We start from the raw sequence: 25352 nt of genomic DNA on the forward strand, positions 1-25352 counted from the left end.
CTCGTTCTTCACTTCATCGGAATCTGAGTCTCCACAGGCAAGCATTTTTTTATCTCTTATCTCTCTTGCATTTTTCTCTCCTCCACGTTTCTCTCCATCTCCTCCGAATCTTCTCTTCCTCCTTCCATAAAACAATTCCTAATACCATTCTCCTTTCTTTCCTCTCCTCATCCACGCCTTCTCTCCACAGGCTGAGAAGATGGAGGAGAGAGAGAGAGAGAGAGAGAGAGAGAGAGAGAGAGAGAGAGAGAATAATTAAATAAAACACCAGTAAACTCCTTCCTTAACCCAAACTTTCCTGGACACATTTCGAAGGGATCAAATTAATTATAAATAGTTTCTCACCCTCCTCTCACCCCTTCTCTCCCCTCCCCCTTCTCAGTGTTTTCCTTCCTTTAATTTATTTTTCTTTCCTTTTTATCTTATAAGCAACTAAAGTCTCTCTCTCTCTCTCTCTCTCTCTCTCTCTCTCTCTCTCTCTCTCTCTCTCTCTCTCTCTCTCTCTCTCTCTCTCTCTTCCATTATTCATTTCCTCCGCGCTTTTCGTTTTTTTTTTTCCTTTTCATCCTTTCGCTGCTTCTAAAATTCTCCCTGTTCCCCTTTCCTTCTTTTCTCTTCTCCTCCCCTCCTTCTCGCCTTCCCTTCGCCCCATCTTTCCTTCCTACTTCCGTTCTAACCTTACCTAAAAGAACTGTTTAATTTTCATATTTCTCTTTTCTTCTGTCTTGTTTTTCTATTAACGCAGTTCATTCACAAAATGTTTTCATTTTTCTTCCCATTTTCTTTAATTTCTACTTTTTTAATCCACTCTCATATTATCCATTTCCTTAATGCAGTAAATCACACTTACTTTCGTACAGCAAAATATTTTCCATCTTTTACAATTCTCATATATTTCCCTGTTGTTTCTCATTTTTCCTTTTCCTCTTTTCCTTCTTCCAATGAACTTTAATCACAGTTTTCGTTGAGCTACATATTTTCCTCTTTTTTTTTAATGTTCATCGTTTTCCCGCTGTTTCCTTGTTCTTACAGTTTCCTCTTTATTTATTTTTGTGTGTGTGTGTGTGCAGCTCAACCACACGTTCTGTACTACACCATCAGTTTGACATATTCTCCATTTCCTTTTCTCTACAGTTTATTTCCCCTTCCTTCTCTTTTTTCTCTTCCTCGCTTCCTATTTTTTTTTTTTTAGTAACTCAGCCGCACACATTTATTTTCTTCTTCAATAAGTGACCGCTCCCCGACACACTAAACCCATGAACCCGCCCCATAGCTTTTGTACGAGGAAGTATGGGCCTAACTATTTTGTGGTAGAAGCCTATAGAAGGTTATCACGTCCTGCCAAACCTTTAAATTATGAAGCTAATATTTGTACCGACCCTCCTCAACCTCCCCTCTGCCCTCTTCCCTTCCCCATCCCCCTTGTCGATGTTATTTTTTTTCCCTTCTCTCTCTCTCTCTCTCTCTCTCTCTCTCTCTCTCTCTCTCTCTCTCTCTCTCTCTCTCTCTCTCTCTCTCTCTCTCTCTCTCTCTCTCTCTCTAACTTTCATCTACCCCTCCCCTTCCTCTTTCCTTCCTCCCAAATCCTGCTCCTCTATCTCCCCTCCTCTTTTCCTCCTCCCTTAGATCCTCTTCCATTCCCTCAGCCTCTTTTCTTCCTTTCTCCAACCTTTTTTTTTAATATCCTCTCTCTCTCTCTCTCTCTCTCTCTCTCTCTCTCTCTCTCTCTCTCTCTCTCTCTCTCTCTCTCTCTCTCTCTCTCTCTCTCTTTGTGTGTGTTATTTCCTTAAAAAATATCAAACCGGATTTAACAGAAGTAAACGAAACAATCACTGCAAACGCAATAACAAAAAAAACATACATAAAGAATTACACTAAAATTACATGAGAAATAATTACATTAAAAATCTCAATAATTACAAAATGACAAAACGAAAAGATGAAAAAAGAACAAAAATAGAAGATAAAAAAATCATTCATTAAGCTTTGAAACTATAAATATAAAAAGTTAACTAATGAAGATTACATGTATCAAAAACAGTAAAACAATATAATAACCTACCCCGTCCACACACACACACACACACACACACACACACACACACACACACACACACACATACACACACACACACACCATGAGGAGCAGATTAATGTAATCAGTTCTTATTCCTGCTGATCCATGTGGCAGGCATTGTTATATTGCTTAATTAATGGTTCAGGAGGAGGAGGTGGAGGAGGAAAAAGAGAAAACCCACAACGAGAGGGAGACGGTGATACAGCTGATGGAAATGAAGGATGGGATGAGGAAGAGGAAGAGGAGGAAGAGAAGGAGGAAGAGGAGACGAAAAATGAAGATGAAGGAGATGAAGAGGAAATCAAGACGAAGAATAAGAGGGCGAGAAGGAAAAAAGAGGAGAAAAGATGAAAGAGGAAGATAAAGTGACTAAAAAAGTTGGAGATAGAGATGAACAGGAGGCGGGAGACGATCTGGACGAGGACGAGGAGAGAATGATGCAGCAGACGGAGGAGGAGGAAGAGAAGGAGGAGGAGGAGGAGGAGGAGGAGGAGGAGGAGGAGCCTATTTCTCTGCGGACACAGTTATGGCCCTTCAGTTGTCTGTAGCAGTAAATCTTCCCGTCCGGCAGTCTCTCTCATCACTGTTCCCTTCTTCCACCAAGAGGCTACACTGCTAACACCCCTTCCCCCTCACCCCGCCCTCCCTTCCCTCCATGGACGTACTAGGGCCACAATGCTACAACACTAATGGTGACTCAAGAACAATATCACTGATAATAATATGACCCATGTCACAGATCAACACTAAATAACAGATGTATCTCGTTATTGCTTCCATCACTACGTTCATAAAAGCTACAGTGAATACGGAAAAACGATGGATACAATATGAATACCTCGGTTTGAATTCCCTTTGTAGCACTTCTTTTTTCACACAAGCGTCTCTAACCGAACACTGTTTCTCCCATCACTACAATGTTAATACAATAATCTACAGAATTACATAAAACAAAGCAATTAATCGCTACCCTGGTTCGAATCTCCTCTTTTGACACTTCCAAGCACTTCAAACTCGGTACAGTCCACCCCTGAACACGACATTTCTAACTTCGCTAAACACACATCGCCACTTGATACAATAAAACCACGAATACGATAACAGTGCCTTGGTGTGGATTCCCCTCCTGGCGCCTCCTTTGCAGTCTTAGCTTCTCCTTTCGGCAGCCTCCATTTACAGCAAAATGCCTCCCAACTCCTCCTGGCTTTCTGTTATCATTGGGTTCCTAAGGCAAAGTCAGCTAAACACAAGACAATGAGTACAGTAAAAGAAACTGTTCGAATTCCCCTTTTCAGCATCTCCCGTTCCCTCCCCGTGAACACTTTATTCTCTTTATCATTATGCTTCGTTGTGTAAGAATAAAATAAAATAAAAATCAGCAAATAAAGACTATACAACACACATGTTGAAATATCCCTCCCAACACCCTCTTTTCACACCAGGCCGCCCTCGACACTTTTTTTTTTTTTTTTTTTTTTTTTTTTACAACAGAGGAGGAGGCAGCTCAAGGGCACACAAAAAAAGAAAACAATAATAAAAAAAAAGGCCCGCTACTCGCTGCTCCTAAAAAAGAAACAAAAGAGGTGGCCGAAAGGAAGATCAAATACGGGAGGAGAGGTGTCCTGATACCCTCCTCTTGAAAGAGTTCAAGTCGTAGGTAGGAGGAAATACAGATGAAGGAAGATTGTTCCAGAGTTTTCCAGCGTGAGGGATGAAAGAGTGAAGATGCTGGTTAACTCTTGCATAAGGGGTTTGGACAGTATAGGGATGAGCATGAGTAGAAAGTCGAGTGCAGCGGGGCCGCGGGAGGCATGCAGTTAGCAAGTTCAGAAGAGCAGTCAGCGTGGAAATATCGATAGAAGACAGAAAGAGAGGCAACATTGCGGCGGAATTTAAGAGGAAGAAGACTATCAGTATGAGGAGGAGAGCTGATGAGACGAAGAGCCTTAGCCTCCACTCTGTCCAGAAGAGCTGTGTGAGTGGAGCCCCCCCACACATGAGATGCATACTCCATACGAGGGCGGACAAGGCCCCTGTATATGGACAGCAACTGTGCAGGGGAGAAGAACTGGCGGAGACGGTACAGAACGCCCAGCCTCGAGGAAGCTGATTTAGTAAGAGATGAGATATGAAGTTTCCAGTTGAGATTTTGAGTTAAGGATAGACCGAGGATGTTTAGTGTTGAGGAAGGTGATAGCTGGGTGTTGTCAAAGAATAGGGGATAGTTGTTTGGAAGATTGTGTCGAATGGATAGGTGGAGAAACTGTGTTTTTGAGGCGTTGAAGGACACCAGGTTCTTCTTGCCCCAATCGGAAATAATAGTAAGGTTTGAGGCTAGGCGTTCTGCAGCCTCCAGCCTTGAGTCGTTAAGTTCCTGAAGGGTGGGTCTTCTATTAAAAGAAGTTGAGTAATGTAGAGTGGAATCATCGGCGTAGGAATGGATAGGACAGTTCGTTTTGGAAAGAAGATCATCAATGAACAACAGAAAAAGAGTGGGAGATAGGACAGAACCCTGTGGGACACCACTGTTAATAGATTTAGGGGAAGAACAGTGACCATCTACCACGGCAGAAATAGAACGGTCAGAAAGGAAACTGGAGATAAAGGTACAGAGAGAAGGATAGAAACCGTAGGAGGGTAGTTTAGAAAGCAAAGATTTGTGCCAGACCCTATCAAAAGCTTTTGATATGTCCAGCGCAATAGCAAAAGTTTCACCGAAACGGCTAAGAGAGGATGACCAAGAGTCAGTTAAGAAGACTAGGAGATCACCAGTAGAACGCCCCTTGCGGAACCCATACCGGCGATCAGATAGAAGGTCAGAAGCGGAAAGGTGCTTTTGAATCTTCCGGTTAAGGATTGATTCAAAAGCTTTAGATAGACAAGAAAGTAAATCTATAGGACGGTAGTTTGAGGGATTGGAGCGGTCACCCTTCTTAGGTACAGGCTGTATGAAGGCATACTTCCAGCAAGAAGGAAAGGTAGATGTTGACAGGCAGAGGCGAAAGAGTTTTACAAGGCAGGGTTACAGCACGGAGGCACAGTTTTTAAGGACAATAGGAGGCACTTCATCAGGTCCATAAGCCTTCTGAGGATTGAGGCCAGAGAGGGCATAGAAAACATCATTTTGAAGAATCTTTATAACAGGCATAAAGGAGTCAGAGGGGGGATGAGTAGGAGGAATATGCCCAGAATCGTCCAGAGTGGAGTTTTTAGAAAAAGTTGGAGAGAAGAGTTCAGCCTTAGAGATAGATGAGACGGCAGTGTTGCCGTCAGGACTGAGGAGTGGAAGGGAAAGATGAAGAAGTGAAGTTGGAGGAGATGTTTTTGGCTAGATGCCAGAAGTCACGGGGAGAGTTAGAGAAAGCAAAGTTTTGACATTTTCTATTAATGAAAGAATTTTTGGTAAGTCGGAGAATAGATTTGGCACGATTTCGGGCAGAAATGTAAAGTTCATAATTAGCATTAGTTTGAAGGCTCTGGTACCTTTTGTGAGCTACCTCTCTATCATTGACAGCACGAGAACAAGCGTGATTAAACCAAGTCTTTTTAGCGTGAGGAGTAGAGAAAGAACGAGGAATGTATGCCTCCATTCCAGAGACAATCACCTCTGTGATGCGCTGAGCACACACAGAGGGGTCTCTATCCTGGAAGCAATAATCATTCCACGGGAAATCGGAAAAGTACATCCTTAGGTCGTCCCACCGAGCTGAAGCAAAATGCCAGAAGCATCGGCTCTTCGGTGGGTCCAGAGGGTGTACAGGAGCGATAGGACAGGATGCAGAAATAAGATTGTGATCGGAGGAGCCCAACGGAGAGAACAGTCTGACAGAATAAGCAGAAGGGTTTGAGGTAAGGAAGAGGTCTAGAATGTTGGGCCGATCTCCAAGACGGTCGGGAATACGTGTAGGGTGCTGGACCAACTGCTCTAGGTCGTTGAGGATAGCAAAGTTGTAGGCTTGTTCACCAGGATGGTCAGTGAAAGAGGATGAAAGCCAAAGCTGGTGGTGAACATTGAAATCTCCTAGGATGGAGATTTCAGCGAAGGAGAGTGGGTCAAGATGTGCTCCACTTTAGAATTCAAATAGTCAAAGAATTTTACATAGTTGGTAGAGTTAGGTGAGAGATAAACAGCACAGATGTATTTAGTAATAGAATGACAATGAAGTCTTAGCCAGATGGTGGAAAATTCAGAAGAGTCAAGGTCATGGGCACGAGAGCAAGTGATGTCGTTGCGCACGTAGGCGCAACATCCAGCTTTGGATTGAAATTTAGGATAGAGATAGTAGGAGGGAACAGAGTAGAGATTGCTGTCAGTAGCCTCAGAAACCTGTGTTTCGGTAAGGAAGAGAAGGTGAGGTTTAGAGGGGGAGAGATGATGTTCCACAGAATGAAAATTAGAGCGAAGACCGCGAATGTTGCAGAAATTGAGAAGAAAGAGGTTCGAGGAGTTATCAAGACACCTCTCGGGTCGGCAGCCAGAAGGGGAGTCCTCCCTGGGGGAATTTGTGGTCCCCCCCCAGGCGGGGACTCCGAGGCTTGATGTATGTGCGCCATTTTGAAATTTTAATTTTGGGAAAAGGTGTATATGTTGTGTGAATGTAGTGTGGTGTGGATAAAGAGAGGATCTGTCTTTAGAGAGCATGCTGAACTACTCTCCGGTGTTGGTGAGACAATAGGGAAACGGTTAGTGAGGACATGGGAAGGGTCTTTGGAGGGCTTCAGTTTTAATCGTTTTATTACTACACTTCGTTTTAAAAATACCTGAAAAAGCAAAATAACAAGGATCGTGCAGCAAACAACACCCTCTCTTCACCTTTAACCTCTCTCAACCAACTCCGACTCACCTTTGAACACTTTCTTCCCTCCATTATTAAGCTCCGATGTCCAAAAAAAATAACCGAAATACCACAAAATACAACAAACAGGTTCGAATCTCTCTCCCGGCACCCTCTTTTCACACCGAGGACCCCCAAACCAGCAACAAGTCGGCCGTGAACACTTTAATTCCTTTATTACCATGCTCAGTCGTCGAAATACCCCATTACCCAAATATATCAAAATAATACAAAAATGTTCTAATCTCCCGCCCAACACCTTCCTTTCGCACCAGTCGCCCCCAAACCAGCACCAAGTCGGCTGTGAACCCTTTATTTCCATTATCGGGGCGTCGCGGAAAGAGTGTCGGCGGTACATAGCGGGGATGGGCCTCGAGGGCACAGGTGGAAGGCCAACCCGCTCCCCGGAACGGCCTCTGTGGGCGCGTGGCTCACAGGGGCGGCGCCGAGGCATAAGGAGCGCTCCTGACTATTGACAACTCGTTATGGGTCTTCTTTTCTCTTATGTAACGACTTGTGAGGGTGTAAGGAAGGAGGAAGTGTGGGTAGCTGGGTGGGTGGGCGGGTTGGGTACGCGCCCGCGCGTGTGTGTGTGTGTGTGTGTGTGTGTTGTAGTTGTTATTATGTTATGCGATCCTGTGTTGCTCCCTCGAATATTGATCAAAGTTTACCTTCTAAATAATGTTATGCTTTTACACATTTTGGCGCCCTATAATAAAAAAAATAGCACATATATTTGACAAGATTTTGGACGAGTAGTGGGTCACTTCCCTGAAGGGTACTGCGTAGCTTTATGACCTTCGTGATAAACTGACAAGCCTTCTGCACCATAAACTTGAAAAAAATAAACTGATGAGAACCCAATTAACCTCCTTTGTGGCCTTCAGGAATCGTCGAGGAAGCGTCTGAGAATACCGACAAGAGGATGCTTTGGTGCTGGTTTAGAGTTGCCTGAGGTGAACATTAAAGAAAAAAAAGTGTTACGAGGAAATTTGAACCTTGGTACTTGTTTATGTATTGTGATGTATTGTTTAATATATTCATCCTCATTCTCTTTTGCTGCGCGATGTGACTTTCAATGGTGTGTTCAAGGGGGACTTGGGTTGCCTTAGTGTTGGCGGTGTGGAAAGAGAAAGAGGTGTAAGGAGGAAAATTCAAGCCGAGATACTCTTTATTTTGTTGCATTTAGCCTTACTCCCCCGTCTGCAATGGTAGGAGAGGAAGAGCCAATATAACGTCTGTTTTGATGTTTCCATTAATTGTACACGGTTCGTAGTGATAATGAATACATAACGATCATGGGTACCGTGACGGTGGTTCAGAACTTTAGATGACTGCTGAAGGGGAAAGGGGTGGGGGGAGGCAGGGGTTAAGAAGAAAGTTGACTGTAGCAGTATATATATATATATATATACATAGATATAGATATATATATATATATATATATATATATATATATATATATATATATATATATATATATATATATATATAGACACGGGAAAAGTAATACTATGTTTTAGTTTTAAGCGTGGGTTTGAGAGGCAACTATACCCAGTTGGTCACGTCCTTCAGCTATGACCTGTCGTCGAGGCAAAACAGCTGCGAGAGAAACATGTTTTGTATCATCAGCTGAGCAATACTTCAACGTGGGAGACGAAGTGTGTGTGTGTGTGTGTGTGTGTGAGAGAGAGAGAGAGAGAGAGAGAGAGAGAATTTTTCAGTAGGCTATGAATAGTTTGTGTACAGAGCGAAATAACCTACTGTTATAGCCATTTATTGCTGTTTTTATACTGTACAGCACTGGCCGTTTGTACACTGGATGCTGGACGCTACAAAACACAGCAGTGAATACAGCAGTAGGCTACCTCGGTAAACAAGCTAAATAGCAATAGCCTACTTCTGGAAAAAAATAGTTGAAACGTATTTGTGGCGTATAGAACAACGTACATTTACGTACCTGTCACACAGCACACAGAGTGGTGGTGTTGTAACACACTGGGGGGTGACCGGGGGGGACAGGGGGGCAGCGGCGCCCGGGTGCAGCGGTGAGGGAGTCAGGGAAGGGCCGCCCCCTGCTGTGCCTCACGATGAACACTCAACGTTGACACTCCTCCTTCACCACACACCTGACCACAGTGCACAGCCTCACGTGTGTCAAGGCGGCCACACCATCGTCCTCACCTTGGACCAAGGGCGGATCCAGCCTTGAGTTTTGGGGGGGGCCAACTGTTCATCGACGACGGACTGTACACATGGAATTAAGTCACATCGGATTGCATTGTGCTTTTCAGGGGCATAACTCAAGAATTAGATCCAGAATACTTTTGGTCTTTATTAAGCATATATTAATATATAACATATAAGAATCACAATAATCACATCGTAATATTTAAAAACATTGCTTTCATCAGTATCGACTATCGAGTTCTACATGATATGTATATGATTGAGGGAGGCTGACAGTATCTGTAACGAATTTCTTTGGGGGGGGCCAAAACATACTCTCAGAGCGTTTGGGGGGGGCCATGGCCCCGTGGCCCCCCCCCTGGATCCGCCTATGCCTTGGACAGCCGCTTGGCGAGGAAAAGCTAAAGTGGGCAAATTAGCCACTCCATGCGGGTGTTGCCGTGCACACCCTCACCGTCCACTTGCTCTAAAGTAGGGACGGGCGGGTACCCGGGTAGCTACCCGGGTAGTTGAGTACTGAAGATCGAGACGGGTACCCGGGACAAGTGAAGGTATCCGGGTAATTTTCACGGGTATTTCTTATTATATTTTCAGGCACCCATTTTGGTGTAGAGAGTACAGATGTGCGGGATTACGGTGAAAAATATTTAATGTCTAAACTCTTAGAGTATGGATAATGTTTACCAATGTGCGATAGTTAATGAAATATGGAGATAATGATTATAAATATATCGTTCATGCTGTCCTGCGGAGTGAGTATCTAGACGGGTACCCGGGTAAAACAATGTCGGGTATTGCTCACCGGGCGATAAGCAGTCTTACAATGCGTACCAAAGTCTTGTCATTAATAAAATATGATGATAACAATGAAAATAATTACCGTATGTTATACGGTTAGCATTAGCAATGGGGTCCAGACTACCTACGGAAATGTGCACTAACGTACGATCATTAATGAAACATAATGGTAATGATAGAAATATTTCGTTCACGCTGGCCGGCGGTAGCCAATGACACCGCGCCAGAAATATCACGTGATATGGCGGTAGCCAATGGCAGAGAGCCTCGACATCACGTGATGTGCAGGAGTGTCTAATTGGCTGATGAGTAGTGACGTCACAACCAAAGGTATAAATATAGCTGAGCATAAGCTCCGCCCAGTTGCTGAGAGCCTACCATAGGGAGAACCCGTGACACATGTTAATAAACGCACACTTGCTTTTTTATCTCACTTCTCAGAAAAATTTACCTAAGGCTTGTCGTGCTTCATTAACCTTCATTTTGCAGCACATAATATAGCACGTTATTGTCTTGAGCTCTTCATTATGGCATCGAAAAGAGGAAGAAAAGCACCGGTGTGGAATTTCATGGAACAGACAACACCAAATTCTGTAACGTGTCTGGTTTGCAAGGACACTCTGAAGTACAGTGGAGGTAGCACATCAAACTTGATCAAGCATATTCGAGGTAGACACCCTCTCGAATATGCAGAGTTAAAGGAAGACAGTGCGAATGAGATGGTTGCGAAGGCATCGAAGCCATCCACATCTCAACCTACACTGGTAGAAACTGTCACTAGGACTCAACCATACCAAAAAGAGTCGAAAGCAAAGAAAGAAGTTGATGAGCTGATAATGGAATGGATAGTGAAGGACCTTATGCCACTATCAGCAGTCGAGAGCAAAGCTTTCAAAAGATTACTGAAAAGACTTGACCCAAAATATGAACTACCTAGCCGTAGGGAAGTTGGAAGGACTCTTTTGCCTGCTCTATATAATAAAGAAGTAGAAAGAGTTCGAAAAGAGCTTGCAGAGGCAACCCATGTTTCATTAACAACAGATTTATGGACATCACGCCAAACAAAAGGCTATATTACAGTAACAGCTCACTTCATATCACCGGAGTGGGTTCTGAAATCTGCTGTGCTTGAAACTATTTGCATTGTAGGATCTCACACAGAAAACATTGCACAGCATCTAAGAGAAATATGTGACAAGTGGAATATATTTGATAAAGTACGTACCATCGTGACTGACAACATTGAATCTTGTAGTGCAAGAAGCTATAGAATACTCCTGATGTCCTTGAGGTTAGAGACAAAATAAAGCAGATTGTAACCTTTTCCATCACAGTGTAAGGGCTACAGATAAACTCACTCAGTTGCAAGAGCAACACAATGAACCTGCCAAGAAACTAGTACAAGATGTGGAGACAAGATGGAACTCTACATTCTACATGATAGAAAGATACTTAGACCAAAATGAACTTGTCACTACAACTTTGTGCCTACTGGGCAAAAATAATTTGTGCCTCAATGACAACGAGCTTGCACTTCTCCAAAGATCCATCAATGTTTTGGAGATTTTCGAAGAAAGGACAAGAGAAATGTCTTCTGAAAAGGTAACTTCACTTTCAAAAGTATTACCGATGATCAGGGGCATCCAAAATTGCCTGAACTCAATCACTACGAGTGATGATATGTGCGAGCTTGGCAAACAACTGCAGGACCAAATGAAGAAAAGGTTCTCAGTTAATGAACAATCATTCAGTCTCGCAGCAGCAACGCTGCTAGATCCTAGATTCAAAAAGTACCATTCTCAGACAGCTCAAACCTCAAAACAACGGAAGAGAGACTGGTGCGTCAGATGCACTCTTATGACACTCCAAAACCTGCAAGCCAACCAAGTACATCCACCGTAGCTGCCAGGACTTTTGATAATAGAACTTCACTTGTCAAGAAAAACTCGCTGTGGAGCACACTTGACAAAGATATTGAGAAAATTAATGAAAGACATCATCACAGTCATTGACAGGTCCTCATTGAGCTCAGGAGGTATTTCACAGAGGAAGCTCATGCCTCAAGAGAGGAAGATCCACTTACGTGGTGGAAGGAACACGCCGCTCAGTATCCCAGAATGAAAGAGCTGGCTAAAAATACCTGTGTTCACCGCATCATCTGTCCCGTCAGAAAGATTATTCAGCAAAGCAGGTGAACTCATATCACTTAGGAGGAGCAATCTATCAGAAAACAAAGTAAACATGATCCTCTTCCTAAACAAGAACTTGTAGATAGATTTCTACATGGATAACTTTCAGAAGGCATTTATTTTTTTCAGGAATACTTTCCTTTCTCTGCTTGCATGTCAACAAAGGAAGCTTTTTTCCACATCATTTTATGTTATCATTGTGTCCATTATACAGGGATGTGATTATGCAATAATGTGCAATTACTTATTTCATTATTTTCTTGCATAACTTTGTTTTTATATATATATTTTCCGGAAATGAATATTTTTATACAATATATTATCATCATATTTCATGGTATTGTATATAATATAAAGGGCTGTGATTATGTAGTAATGTACAATTACATTTATTGTTTTCTTGTATAACTTCTTTTTATATATTTTACGGAAGGGAAGACTTTTATACAATATATTATTACTAACATTAGAGCAGGTAGTCCTTACTAATTTGCTTTCCTGCTGGTCGGCTGGATATTCGCTGATTGACACACACACACACACACACACACACACACACACACACACCCTCCAGGGGAGTCACCTTGACGTGGTGGCGGGGCTTGAAGCGTGGTAGGTGACATCACCAACTGTGGCAGCCCGCCTGTCACTGTATTGGTTTGGTGTTCATCTACCTCGTGGACCAAGCACTCCCCAGCTTTTATTATTTTTTGTTATGGAGCAGAATGCAAAAAACAAAACAAAAAAAAAACGAGTAACAGCACTCAAGTATCATAAAGACTACCATCTTCCTGTCTCCCACTGTCCTTTCATTTATCCACCCCCGCATGTAAATATATATATATATATATATATATATATATATATATATATATATATATATATATATATATATATATATATATATATATATATATATATATATATATATATATATATATATATATATATATATATATATATATATATATATATATATATATATATATATATATATATATATATATATATATATATATATATATATATATATATATATATATATATATATATATACACGTGTGTGAGTCTGATTTATAATCTTGGTAATCATTACATTAATCCCGGGAGCATGGATCACTGTGTGCTGCAGTGCCGGGTAAGCGTGTTGGTGGTTACCAGGCTCTGCAGGCAGCTACCCGGGTAGCGCGTTGGTATACTCACTCACCCCGCGCCCCGGGACCACCGTGCGCTGGCGGGTAAGCGTGCCTGATAGATTCCGGGTAGCTACCCGGGTAGTGGAACCGGGTAGCGCCTGAGACGGCTCAGTCACCCCGCGCCCGGGACCACCGCGCTGGCGGGTAAGCGTGCTGATAGGTTTCGGGTAGCTACCCGGGTAGTGGAACCGGGTAGAGCGGGTAGTCTGAGACGGGTACCCGTACCCGCGATTACCTGAAAAGACGTACTCTGCCCATCCCTACTCTAAAGACACTGACGCCGCGTGACGCCGCCGCGCAGCCGCGGGCAGCCGGGCACGTTGCGTTCACTACTAATAATCGCCGCACTTCTCGTATCATGGCAACAGCGTTCACCTTTGTAAGTGTTGAAGTATTTCCCTCACATTCTCATTACATTCTCTTCACCCGACTTGCATAATTTTCGCCTCTTCCTCCAGGTCCATTTTTAAACTGTCCTTATTGGCTACTTTATTCTTTCCATCTTTATTTTCTCTACTCTAACAATTTATATTTTCCTGTTTTTCATTATCCTTGATTTTACCTTCTTTTTTATTTTCCTGTTAATTACTCTCATGTTTTAGTTCATTTATTTTACCTTCAGCTAATTTAATCTTAGTGTTATAATTTTTTTGCTAGCACCTTTGTTTTTTTTCCTTCTTTGTCCTCTTCCTTTTTTGCTACCAACTTAGTCTTTTCCCTCTTCGTTATCTTCACATCCTTGTTCCTTGTACCTGGCTCCTTTACTTTCTATACTTTTATCACAATTATTTTTCAGTTACTTTTTTCGTCTTCCTCTTCCTTTTTTCCCGGTTACTCCATCAGCTTCCTCTTCGTTATCTCCACATCTCTTTCCCGCGTTCCAAATTCCTTTACTTCCTTCGTAATCTCATTGACTACCAGATAAGGAAGACAGAAAAAAGGAGAGAGAGAGAGAGAGAGAGAGAGAGAGAGAGAGAGAGAGAGAGAGAGAGAGAGAGAGAGAGAGAGAGAGAGAGAGAGACACGCCAGAGCTCTCGAGGGGCAGCTGAGGTTTGGAGACGACACCCTGGCCATTAGGGACTCCATCAACATCCTGGGGGCGGAGGTCGACTCCAAACTCAGCTTTGACCGCCACCTCGAGAACGTGGCGCGCAAGGTGTCCCTGAGAGTGACACTCCTGCGTCGAGTCCGCCACCTTCTCGACACTGATGGACTCCTAAGGCTGTACAAGGCCCAGGTGAGGCCCATCATGGAGTACAGCCCCCTCACAGGGATGGGTAGCGCCCAGTGCCACCTCTCCCTGTTGTACCGGGTGCAGAGGCGTGCCGAACGCCTCATATACGGTGCCAGTGACCAGGAGCAGCAGCAGCAGCAGCAGGGACGACAAATGGGACACCGGCAATGGCAACAGCAACAACAACAGCAGCACCACCGTCACCACCCGAGACAGGACGTCCCCGCCACCAGATGAATAGTCTGGAGCACCGCAGGAGGTCGGCGCCCTCACAGTACTGCACAAGGCCCAGGTGCAGCACACACCACACCTCGCGGCCCTCGGAGTCCCGTGGAGGAGGTCAGAGCGAGCTACGAGAGCGGTAGCGTCCGGTGATCTTCTCCTCGAAGTCCCGAGAACCCTTACGCTGAGGTGTCAGCGGGCCTTCACCTGTGCCACAGCAACACTGCGGAACGCCTTCACGGCCGAAGTGGACCTATCAGGCCTGAGCACCCACGCGTAAAGACAGCTGCCCATCTGTGGTGTCGCGCACGCCCCCTTAAGTGACAGTGTCTACGAACAATACGGACTTCAAGGGGGGCCACACCCACACTAATATAAAAGAACAAACCATTGGGCAAGCTTTAGAATAGGTGCCCTTATGGACGAGGGCTCCTTTAGCTCGTGACACCCCATGCCATACTAATAGGAATTCATCTATGTGCTTCTGTTTAAGGGGGGAGAGAGAGAGAGAGAGAGAGAGAGAGAGAGAGAGAGAGAGAGAGAGAGAGAGAGAGAGAGAGAGAGAGAGAGAGAGAGAGAGAGAGAGAGAGAGAGAGGTCAACTGTGTATTCCTCATCCTCTTTCTCCTTTTCTTCGTCTTCTTTTGCTCCTGCTTCTAAAATAATGAGTTATACATTTCTTTCCTATATAGAACGTTAAAAAATATTGATGTACATTTTCTACGTTTTTTATCCGCCCTTTATTCCCTTATCAGCCTGGCTTCACATTAATCAGTGCTTCTAATTTCAATTCTAAATTATTGTTTTCGGCTTTTCTCATTTTCTCAGCCTCTTTTCACCCACTGTTATTACCCTCATTAACTTTTTTTTTTTAAACATCAAAACCCATCCATTTCAACTCGTTCCTTTTATTCCTCATCTTTCTCAAAGTTCTCCTCCTCCTTCTGCTCGTCCTCTTCCTTCTACTCAACGGATCGGAGACTCACCAATCCCTTCCTATCACTATTCTTTTTTTTATATGTAGCCATCACGCCTTTCCCTCCTCCCTCGCCTCACAAACAAGACAGTGGAGACTGGAGACCAATCCCATTTACTGCTCCTCTTAGTAGCCTCTCAGCGTCCTCCCTGGCAATCACGCCTGTCTCTTCTCCCTCGCCCTACAAACAAGAAGACAAGTATAATGTCTACCACAACTCCATGTCCTCTCTCCTCCCAGCAGCCAAGGAGGAGCTGGTGGAGATCAACGTCGGGGGTCGGGGCGGCGTGCAGGTGGTGACGGACAAGAACTCGGGCACCAGCTGGCTCCTGATCACTCACGCCACCTCGAGGGACGCCGGAAACTACACGTGCGCGCCCGTGCACGCCACGCCTCGGTGTCCGTCCACGTGCTCGACGGTGGGTGGGCGTGGGCGTGGAGGAAAGAGGGGGAGAGGGTGCATGTGTGTGTAAAGCCCCGTTCACACTGTGCCGACTCTTGGCCACGACAACCCACGACTCTAGGGTACACGAGGTCTTGGGTGTTGATGTGAAAAGGTCGGGCATGTCTTGAAAGAGGTCTTGAGACTGTTGCCGAATGCTGCGCCGACGTCGTAACGGGAGTCTGGAGTCGTGAGGGTTAGCATGACATGCTGGCAACTAGTTGGCCGAATATCCCAGACAGTCGGCAAGACACCAAAACCCCAATAAAACCTTCCCCCCTTCTTGGAGCGTGGGAACCAACTTGTCAAATGGAAAAGTCGCTAGGCTGTCGTGGCCCAGAGTCGGCACAGTGTGAACAGGGCTTAAGGAGAGGTGTAGTAAGTTGGAAGGTGAGGAAGGTGTGTATGAGGGGGAGGGTTCATATTTTTGTTTTCTATCTGATTTAGTGTTACTTTTCTACCTTTGTTTAACGTTATATATTTCTCCCCTCAGCATTTCTTCCCGCTATCTTTTTTCCAAGGCCAGATTTCTTCTGCCCTGTGTGACCTACTACTGCTGCCTTACTCTCACCTACTATTACTATTTGTTCCCTGTGTGACCTACTACTGCTGCCTTACTCTCACCTACTATTACTATTTTTCCCTGTGTGACCTACTACTGCTGCTACTGCTGCCTTACTCTCACCTACTATTACTATTTGTTCCCTGTGTGACCTACTACTGCTGCCTTACTCTCACCTACTATTACTATTTGTTCCCTGTGTGACCTACTGCTGCCTTACTCTCACCTACTATTACTATTTGTTCCCTGTGTGACCTACTACTGCTGCCTTACTCTCACCTACTATTACTATTTGTTCCCTGTGTGACCTACTACTGCTGCCTTACTCTCACCTACTATTACTATTTGTTCCCGGTGTGACCTACTGCTGCCTTACTCCCACCTACTATTACTATTTGTTCCTGTGTGACCTACTACTGCTGCCTTACTCTCACCTACTATTACTATTTGTTCCTGTGTGACCTACTACTGCTGCTGCTGCCTTACTCTCACCTACTATTACTATTTTTCCCTTTGTGAACTACAACTGCTGCCTTACTCTCACCTACTATTACTATTTGTTCCCTGTGTGACCTACTACTGCCTTACTCTCACCTACTATTACTATTTGTTCCCTGTGTGACCTACTACTGCTGCCTTACTCTCACCTACTATTACTATTTGTTCCCTGTGTGACCTACTACTGCTGCTGCTGCCTTACTCTCACCTACTATTACTATTTTTCCCTGTGTGACCTACTACTGCTGCTGCTGCCTTACTCTCACCTACTATTACTATTTGTTCCCTGTGTGACCTACTACTGCTGCTGCTGCCTTACTCTCAGCTACTATTACTATTTTTCCCCACTCTTCTATCTTGTTTCTGTTCTTCGTGTGGCTGTACGAGATCTTGCTATGGGAAGAAAATATCATAAAATCCTTCCTTCCCGAACGTTATGTATTCCGTATCATTCATTCTTCGTTGTTCTGTTTCAATTATCTTAGTTCTATTTATTTCGTTCACTATTAGTTTTTCGTTTTCTTTTCAATATTCGTTATCTCTCATGATCACTATTTGTTCTCTTTCTCTCACTATTCGTGTGTACTACTGGCCACTTGCAGACTCCTTACTTTCTTGTCTTTATGTTATCTCCTTTTTGGTCTTTAAAACACTAATTCTTCCTTTCCTCATCAGTCATACTCCTTACCGGCCACTTGCAGACTCCTCATGTTGTAATGGAATCTCCTTGTGGTCTTTAAAACAATCCTTCCTTTCCCCACCGCTGCGTGCCCTTGATCCCCGTTCCTTTCCCCCAGAAGAGGCTCCAGCCGAGCTCCAAAACGACCCCCAGCCGAGCCGGGCCCAGACGTCCACCCAAGGAACGCCAGGCCTTCCGCTGCTCCTGCTGGGGCCTCACCGTCTGCTGGGGCGCGACAGGACGAGAACGTGGTGCCTCTGGGTTCTCCTGGCTGCCTGTCTAGGGTTCTCCAGCGCCGTCAGGGGTACGAGTGGCCTTCAGGACGTCTCTCAGACTAGTAAGGAAGCCAAGGCATTGTTGAAAGTCGCCGCGAGGGAGGAAGGTGGTTTGCGGATATCCTTTGCTTCTACACTTCCTCCTCTTCTCTCTTTGCATCCTACACTTCATTCTCGTCTTCCCCATCCTTCATCTGATACACTCCACCCTTCTCTTCATCGATGGAATCCTACACTACCTCTTCCTTTTCTTCCTCCTCCTCCTCCTCCTCCTCCTCCTCTCGCAGGCACCACGACAAAGCACTCAGTTCCGACGCCCACGTGCTTTGATCTAACCCCCTCCACTTCCTCCTCCTCTTCTTCCTCCTCCTCCTCCTCCTCCTGCCGTTTCCTCACCCACGCTTCCTGCACCCCTCCACGCCTTCCGCCCTCAGCTCTAGTCCAGGGCGGGGCGTGGGAAGCGAGGCGCGGGGGACGTAACGGCGCGTTGGTTGTATTGGTTGTCTGCGGTGATGTGGTGGAGTTGTGTTGCTGTGGTTGTGCTGCGGCGGTGTGCTGGTGCGGGTGTGTTGCGGCGGTGTGTTGGTGCGGGTGTGTTGCGGCGGTGTGTTGGTGCGGGTGTGTTGCGGCGGTGTGCTGGTGCCGGTGTGTTGCGGCGGTGTGTTGGTGCGGGTGTGTTGCGGCGGTGTGTTGGTGCGGGTGTGTTGCGGCGGTGTGCTGGTGCGGGTGTGTTGCGGCGGTGTGTTGCGGCGGTGTGTTGCGGCGGTGTGCTGGTGCGAGTGTGTTGCGGCGGTGTGCTGGTGCGGGTGTGTTGCGGCGGTGTGTTGCTGGGGTTGTGTTGCGGCGGTGTGTTGGTGCGGGTGTGTTGCGGCGGTGTGTTGGTGCGGGTGTGTTGCGGCGGTGTGTTGGTGCGGGTGTGTTGCGGCGGTGTGTTGGTGCGGGTGTGTTGCGGCGGTGTGCTGGTGAGTGTGTGTTGCGGCGGTGTGCTGGTGCGGGTGTGTTGCGGCGGTGTGTTGGTGCGGGTGTGTTGCGGCGGTGTGTTGGTGCGGGTGTGTTGCGGCGGTGTGTTGGTGCGGGTGTGTTGCGGCGGTGTGTTGGTGCGGGTGTGTTGCGGCGGTGTGTTGGTGCGGGTGTGTTGCGGCGGTGTGTTGGTGCGGGTGTGTTGCGGCGGTGTGTTGGTGCGGGTGTGTTGCGGCGGTGTGTTGGTGCGGGTGTGTTGCGGCGGTGTGTTGGTGCGGGTGTGTTGCGGCGGTGTGTTGGTGCGGGTGTGTTGCGGCGGTGTGTTGGTGCGGGTGTGTTGCGGCGGTGTGTTGGTGCGGGTGTGTTGCGGCGGTGTGTTGGTGCGGGTGTGTTGCGGCGGTGTGTTGGTGCGGGTGTGTTGCGGGGGTGTGTTGGTGCGGATGTGTTGCGGCGGTGTGTTGGTGCGGGTGTGTTGCGGCGGTGTGTTGGTGCGGGTGTGTTGCGGCGGTGTGTTGGTGCGGGTGTGTGTGGCGGTGGTGTGTTGGTGCGGGTGTGTTGCGGCGGTGTGTTGGTGCGGGTGTGTTGCGGCGGTGTGTTGGTGCGGGTGTGTTGCGGCGGTGTGTTGGTGCGGGTGTGTTGCGGCGGTGTGTTGGTGCGGGTGTGTTGCGGCGGTGTGTTGGTGCGGGTGTGTTGCGGCGGTGTGTTGGTGCGGGTGTGTTGCGGCGGTGTGTTGGTGCGGGTGTGTTGCGGCGGTGTGTTGGTGCGGGTGTGTTGCGGCGGTGTGTTGGTGCGGGTGTGTTGCGGCGGTGTGTTGGTGCGGGTGTGTTGCGGCGGTGTGTTGGTGCGGGTGTGTTGCGGCGGTGTGTTGGTGCGGGTGTGTTGCGGCGGTGTGTTGGTGCGGGTGTGTTGCGGCGGTGTGTTGGTGCGGGTGTGTTGCGGCGGTGTGTTGGTGCGGGTGTGTTGCGGCGGTGTGTTGGTGCGGGTGTGTTGCGGCGGTGTGTTGGTGCGGGTGTGTTGCGGCGGTGTGTTGGTGCGGGTGTGTTGCGGCGGTGTGTTGGTGCGGTGTGTTGCGGCGGTGTGTTGGTGCGGGTGTGTTGCGGCGGTGTGTTGGTGCGGGTGTGTTGCGGCGGTGTGTTGGTGCGGGTGTGTTGCGGCGGTGTGTTGGTGCGGGTGTGTTGCGGCGGTGTGTTGGTGCGGGTGTGTTGCGGCGGTGTGTTGGTGCGGGTGTGTTGCGGCGGTGTGTTGGTGCGGGTGTGTTGCGGCGGTGTGCTGGTGCGGGTGTGTTGCGGCGGTGTGTTGGTGCGGGTGTGTTGCGGCGGTGTGTTGGTGCGGGTGTGTTGCGGCGGTGTGTTGGTGCGGGTGTGTTGCGGCGGTGTGTTGGTGCGGGTGTGTTGCGGCGGTGTGTTGGTGCGGGTGTGTTGCGGCGGTGTGTTGGTGCGGGTGTGTTGGTGCGGTGTGTTGGTGCGGCGGTGTGTTGGTGCGGGTGTGTTGCGGCGGTGTGTTGGTGCGGGTGTGTTGCGGCGGTGTGTTGGTGCGGGTGTGTTGCGGCGGTGTGTTGGTGCGGGTGTGTTGCGGCGGTGTGTTGGTGCGGGTGTGTTGCGGCGGTGTGTTGGTGCGGGTGTGTTGCGGCGGTGTGTTGCGGGGCGTGAAGAGGAAAACTTTGCATCTATCGTGTGTGTTGTCCCTCCTCCCTCATGCAGGTGTAAAAATGTGTTGCTCTTTCCTGCTCTCTTGATCACGCCACACACACACACACACACACACACACACACACACACACTAACTAACTAACTAACTAACTAACTATGTACAAATTTTAAGGTCGTGTGTACAGTAAATTCATCAGTGTGTACCTTTCCACTCCATCATCCAGTCACATGAATACATACATACATACACACATACATCATACATACATACATACATACATACATACATACATCATACATACATACATACATACATACATAAAGTCCCTAGCCAGGCAGAGCGATATAGACGGAAAGAGAGAACGGAAAATCACGTATAATTTGGTTTTGATTTTTTTTTTTCGTAAACATACACTTGATAATGAGACGCATATCACACGTTTTTTTTTTTTCACTTGTCGCTCTAAAAGTGTGGAAAAAAGTGGACGTAAACAAGAGATTTTAAATCTAAATGATAAAACGATGAATGTCAAGAAACGTTAATGATAAAAAGAGTGGACGAGGAAAAGGTTATGAAAGAGAAAAAAAGTGAGAACGAGAAAAAAGTGTTTGACAAATAAAAGGTTAATGATAAGTTGAGAATAAGAGAAAAGAAATGTGTGGAAACTGACGAATGATTGAAAAGATGCTTAATTAAGGGAAAAAATGATGTGAAAGGTAAAATATACAAAATAATGTATACAGAAGAAAACTTAGTGATTGATGAAAAGATTGATGAGAAAAAGATGGACGATGAAACAGGTGACGGAGTGATAGAAAAGACTGACAGAAAAAAAATGGACAAATGAGGGAAAAGGTGAACGAGGAAAAAAAATGGATCACAGCAGAGGAAAATTGAAAGGCAACAGAAAAAATCGAAAATAAAATCGAGAATGCGTAAGTAAAAAGTAAAAAAAAAAAGGAATAAAAGTGGAAACTAGAAGGGAAGACTGTGCTGGGATGAAATTAAAGAGCAAATGTGATCAATTATTCTCTGTTTTGTGGAAATGCGATACAAATGGAAAGAGTGCAAAAAAAGGATACTGAAACTCATAAAAATGGAGGATGTGAGTATCAGAAGAACGTAAACATCGAATGAGAAAAAGGAATGAGTCAACTAGAATTACTACCGTAAGGTTGAAATAAAACTGAAAAAAAGAAAAAGATGAAAAATGATGACGACTGAAAAAATATTGAAAAAAATGGCATGATTGAAAATTATCGAAAAATATGAACTTCAGAAAAGGAGTGAGCAATAATTGTCAAGAAAACGTATAAAATTCAAAGAAAAAACAATAAGATATCATTGAGGAAAAATGTGCGTATATAGAATTCAACTGTTATTGTGACCAATGATTCTTAACTTTGTGAAAATGAGATAAAGATGAACAATATAATGAACGATTTAAAGTTATGAAATGAGAATTTGTAAAAAAAAATGGTAATGTTAGGACTGACTCGATTTCTGAAACTTTGACAAATGAAAATATGTAAAAAAAAACCGGGAAACTTACGCAAAAGGAAAGTGAAAAGCATATATGAAGACATTTTAAAGAAAATAAAAGAAGAAATAGATAAAATTCTCAAGGGGAAAAATGTGCAAATATTGAATCGGGCTTAATAATGTGTAAAAAGTTTCTCGTCCTTGTGGAAGTGCGAGAGATGAAAAAAAGAGGACTGACACTCACACAGAAAAAAAGCAGATAAAGTTAAACTGTTAAGACGATCAGTGACTCACTCTCTGTTGGTGGAGATGCGATAAAGATAAAAAAAAAGAATGAAGTTGTTAGTCGGAGTATGCTGACGAATTCCTTGTTCTCGGATCCTTCGCGATTTCTGATAAACAATGAAATAAAACAGGAGGAAAAAGATTCATCAAGTGCTTTGTACATTAATCGTCGACGCTGTGATCCATTAGAGAGTAAAACCAAAACGGCGAGATAATAATAAAAGAAAATTACCAAATGGATGAGTTACCGTTAGCAATTATTCATTTTCTATTAAGTGATTTCTGTGGGAGGGAAAATGTGAAAGAAAATTAGCGGGTTGCTCTCTCCTCTCTCTCTCTCTCTCTCTCTCTCTCTCTCTCTCTCTCTCTCTCTCTCTCTCGTGACCTGAATACACATAGGCTACACACAATATCGTTTTAAAATATGCATCCTTCCTCCTTATCAATAATAATAACAATAATAATAATAATAGGTTTATTAATGTAAGGCAGCCGTATGGCTGAGAACATACAAATAAAAATTACAAGAAACTAATAGTAAAAGGCTACACTAGAGGGAGGGAGAGGGTGGGGGGTGGTTTGGGAGAGCTAAAAATAGAGACATAAGGGAAAGGGAGGGTGGTGTGAAGGGGGCACTTAGAGGGGTAGCGGCGAGGTGCTAATCTCCACCGCGGCTCTTTGGGAATATGACTGTCACTGGGCATTGTTTAGCATCCGCACCATCGCGGGCACTGCGCTACGTTTGTAACGGTCGGTTCGCGGCGCTCTGAAGGGGTTGAGTTTGTTGTGGTGTCTGGTGAAGCGGGTGGGAGGAGGCGCGTCGGGTGGCAGGAGGTGGCGGTGGCGAGGATGAAGAAGCAGGGAGATTCCGAGTTTTTTTGAGGGCGTCCTGGTGCTTGTCAGAGAGCCTCGGGAGACTCAGGGTGGCCAGGGCATTGTCGTAGGTGTGGTAGTCCTCCTCGTGCTCCTCCTTCTCCTCGTGCTCCTCCTCCTCACCTCCTCTCTCCTTCTCCTCCTCCTCCTCCTCCTCCTCCTCCTACACCCGCTCCCCGAAACTACCATTCTCTCCTTCCCTCTCCTCATGTTCCTACTTTTCTACATACTGACTCTTCTTCCTCCTTCTTCCCTTTCCCTACGTCTCTATCTTCCTCTCCTTTTTCTCCGTCACTCTGTCCCTACTTCTTCTCTTTTTGTCTTTCCTCCTCCTCTTCTTCCTCCTCTTGTTCCTCTTTGAAACTGTGGTGTTCAAGGACTCTCACTGCCATGGAAAGAGGAACCGTTGGAAGAAAGAAGAAACCAAAGAGGCAGACAGAAAAGGAGGAGGGAGAGCAGGAGGAGGAGGAGGTGGAGGAGGAGGAGGAGAGAGGGAGGGGGGTAAAGGGAATGGGGCGAAGGAAAAAGGCAGTGAAGAGAAAGCTGGAAAGATGGAGAGAGAGAAGAGGGGTAGATGTAGAGGAGTAGAAGGGAGGAGAAACTGGAGAAAAGTTGGAGGAAGTGAGGAGAGGAAACAAAACTGAGGAGAGAATAAAAAAAAGAGGAAGATAAGGAGGAATGAAGGTAGGGAAAAGTAGAGGAAGAATGGAGCAAAGGAGGAAGAGAGAGAGAGAGAGAGAGAGAGAGAGAGAGAGAGAGAGAGAGAGAGAGAGAGAGAGAGAGAGAGAGAGAGAGAGAGAGATGACTTTATTTTCTTATAAAAAATTAAAAACTATTAAGGAAAGAAAAGAAGGAAAGAAAGGGAAGAGAGAATGAGAAATAAGTGGAGGAAAAGTACGAGAAAGAAATGAGATATAATGAAGCTGGCAGGGAGGAGCGGATGGGAGGAAAAGTAGTATCGGGAGATGAAGAATGAAGAGAAAATGAAGGAAGGACGAAGCAGCTAACATGAAAAAGGCGAAACAAAAAAAAATGAGAGGGAAGAGAACAAGAACATGAAAATAAAATTGAAGGGAAGATGGAGGAGTGAAAAAGAAGGAATAACCAAAGTGAAAAGAAGGAAAAAACGGGAAGAAATGAGCAAGAGGACAACAATACAGACAGATGAAAAATTATATTAAACTCGAAAGAAAAACAAACTAATTATGAAAAGAACTGGAGTGTGAACACAAAACAATTAAGTTAGTGAGAAGGTATTAGGAAAAAAAGAAAAACTATACAAAATACAATACACAGAAGAGTGAGAAGAAGAAAATGGAATGACGATGATAGAAATAAAAGACAAAACCGTGAACAGATATACACCGAGAAAAGAAGAGCAACGGCGATAAAAAGATAAACAAGGCAAAATGTAAAGAAAAAAAATGTGGAAGAAGAAGAAGAGGAAGAGGTTGAAGATGAGAAGGAAAAAGGCAGTAAGGAGGTGGATTAAGGAAGGTAAAGGAACACAGAGGAAGCGAGATACTGAGAAAAAGCTAACCAATAGAATATACAGAAAGTTAGGAAAAAGAAAAGGATATGTGGTAAAGGAGTAACACGCACAAAGGAATTCAGAAAATAAAGGAAAGAAGAAGGGATACAGAGAAAAAGAAAAGAGAGTGTGAAAGAAATCCTGAAATACCTGTGAATCCCTGAGGAAAAGATCAATGGTGTGGAAGCGGAGGAGGGGAAAGAAGAGAAAGGAGAGGAGATCAAGGAGGGGAATCGGAAAGGAGGTGGAAGAAGAGTGAAAGAGACGCGTAAAAAAAAAAAAGATATGGAGATACTGGAAAAGGAAGAGGCAAAGAAGAAGAGGAAGATAAAGAATAGAAGGAAGAGGAGGAGGTGGAGGAGGTGGAGGAAGAAGATTAAAGAGACAAAATTTGATATC

The 25352-nt window shown here is 45.3% G+C and overlaps 1 protein-coding gene across 1 annotated transcript; it reads left to right on the plus strand.

Annotated features, from left to right (window-relative positions):
• The first annotated feature begins 7277 nt into the window (after positions 1-7277).
• On the plus strand, positions 7278-14756 carry LOC126988313 (putative GATA zinc finger domain-containing protein 25). Its single transcript, XM_050846369.1, has 2 exons — positions 7278-7330; positions 14363-14756. Exons 1-2 carry the CDS (start codon positions 7278-7280, stop codon positions 14754-14756), a joined length of 447 nt encoding a protein of 148 aa, XP_050702326.1.
• Positions 14757-25352: the final 10596 nt, after the last annotated feature.

This window comes from Eriocheir sinensis, chromosome 69, assembly GCF_024679095.1.
Source record: "Eriocheir sinensis breed Jianghai 21 chromosome 69, ASM2467909v1, whole genome shotgun sequence".
Classification (NCBI taxonomy): Eukaryota; Metazoa; Arthropoda; class Malacostraca; order Decapoda; family Varunidae; genus Eriocheir; species Eriocheir sinensis.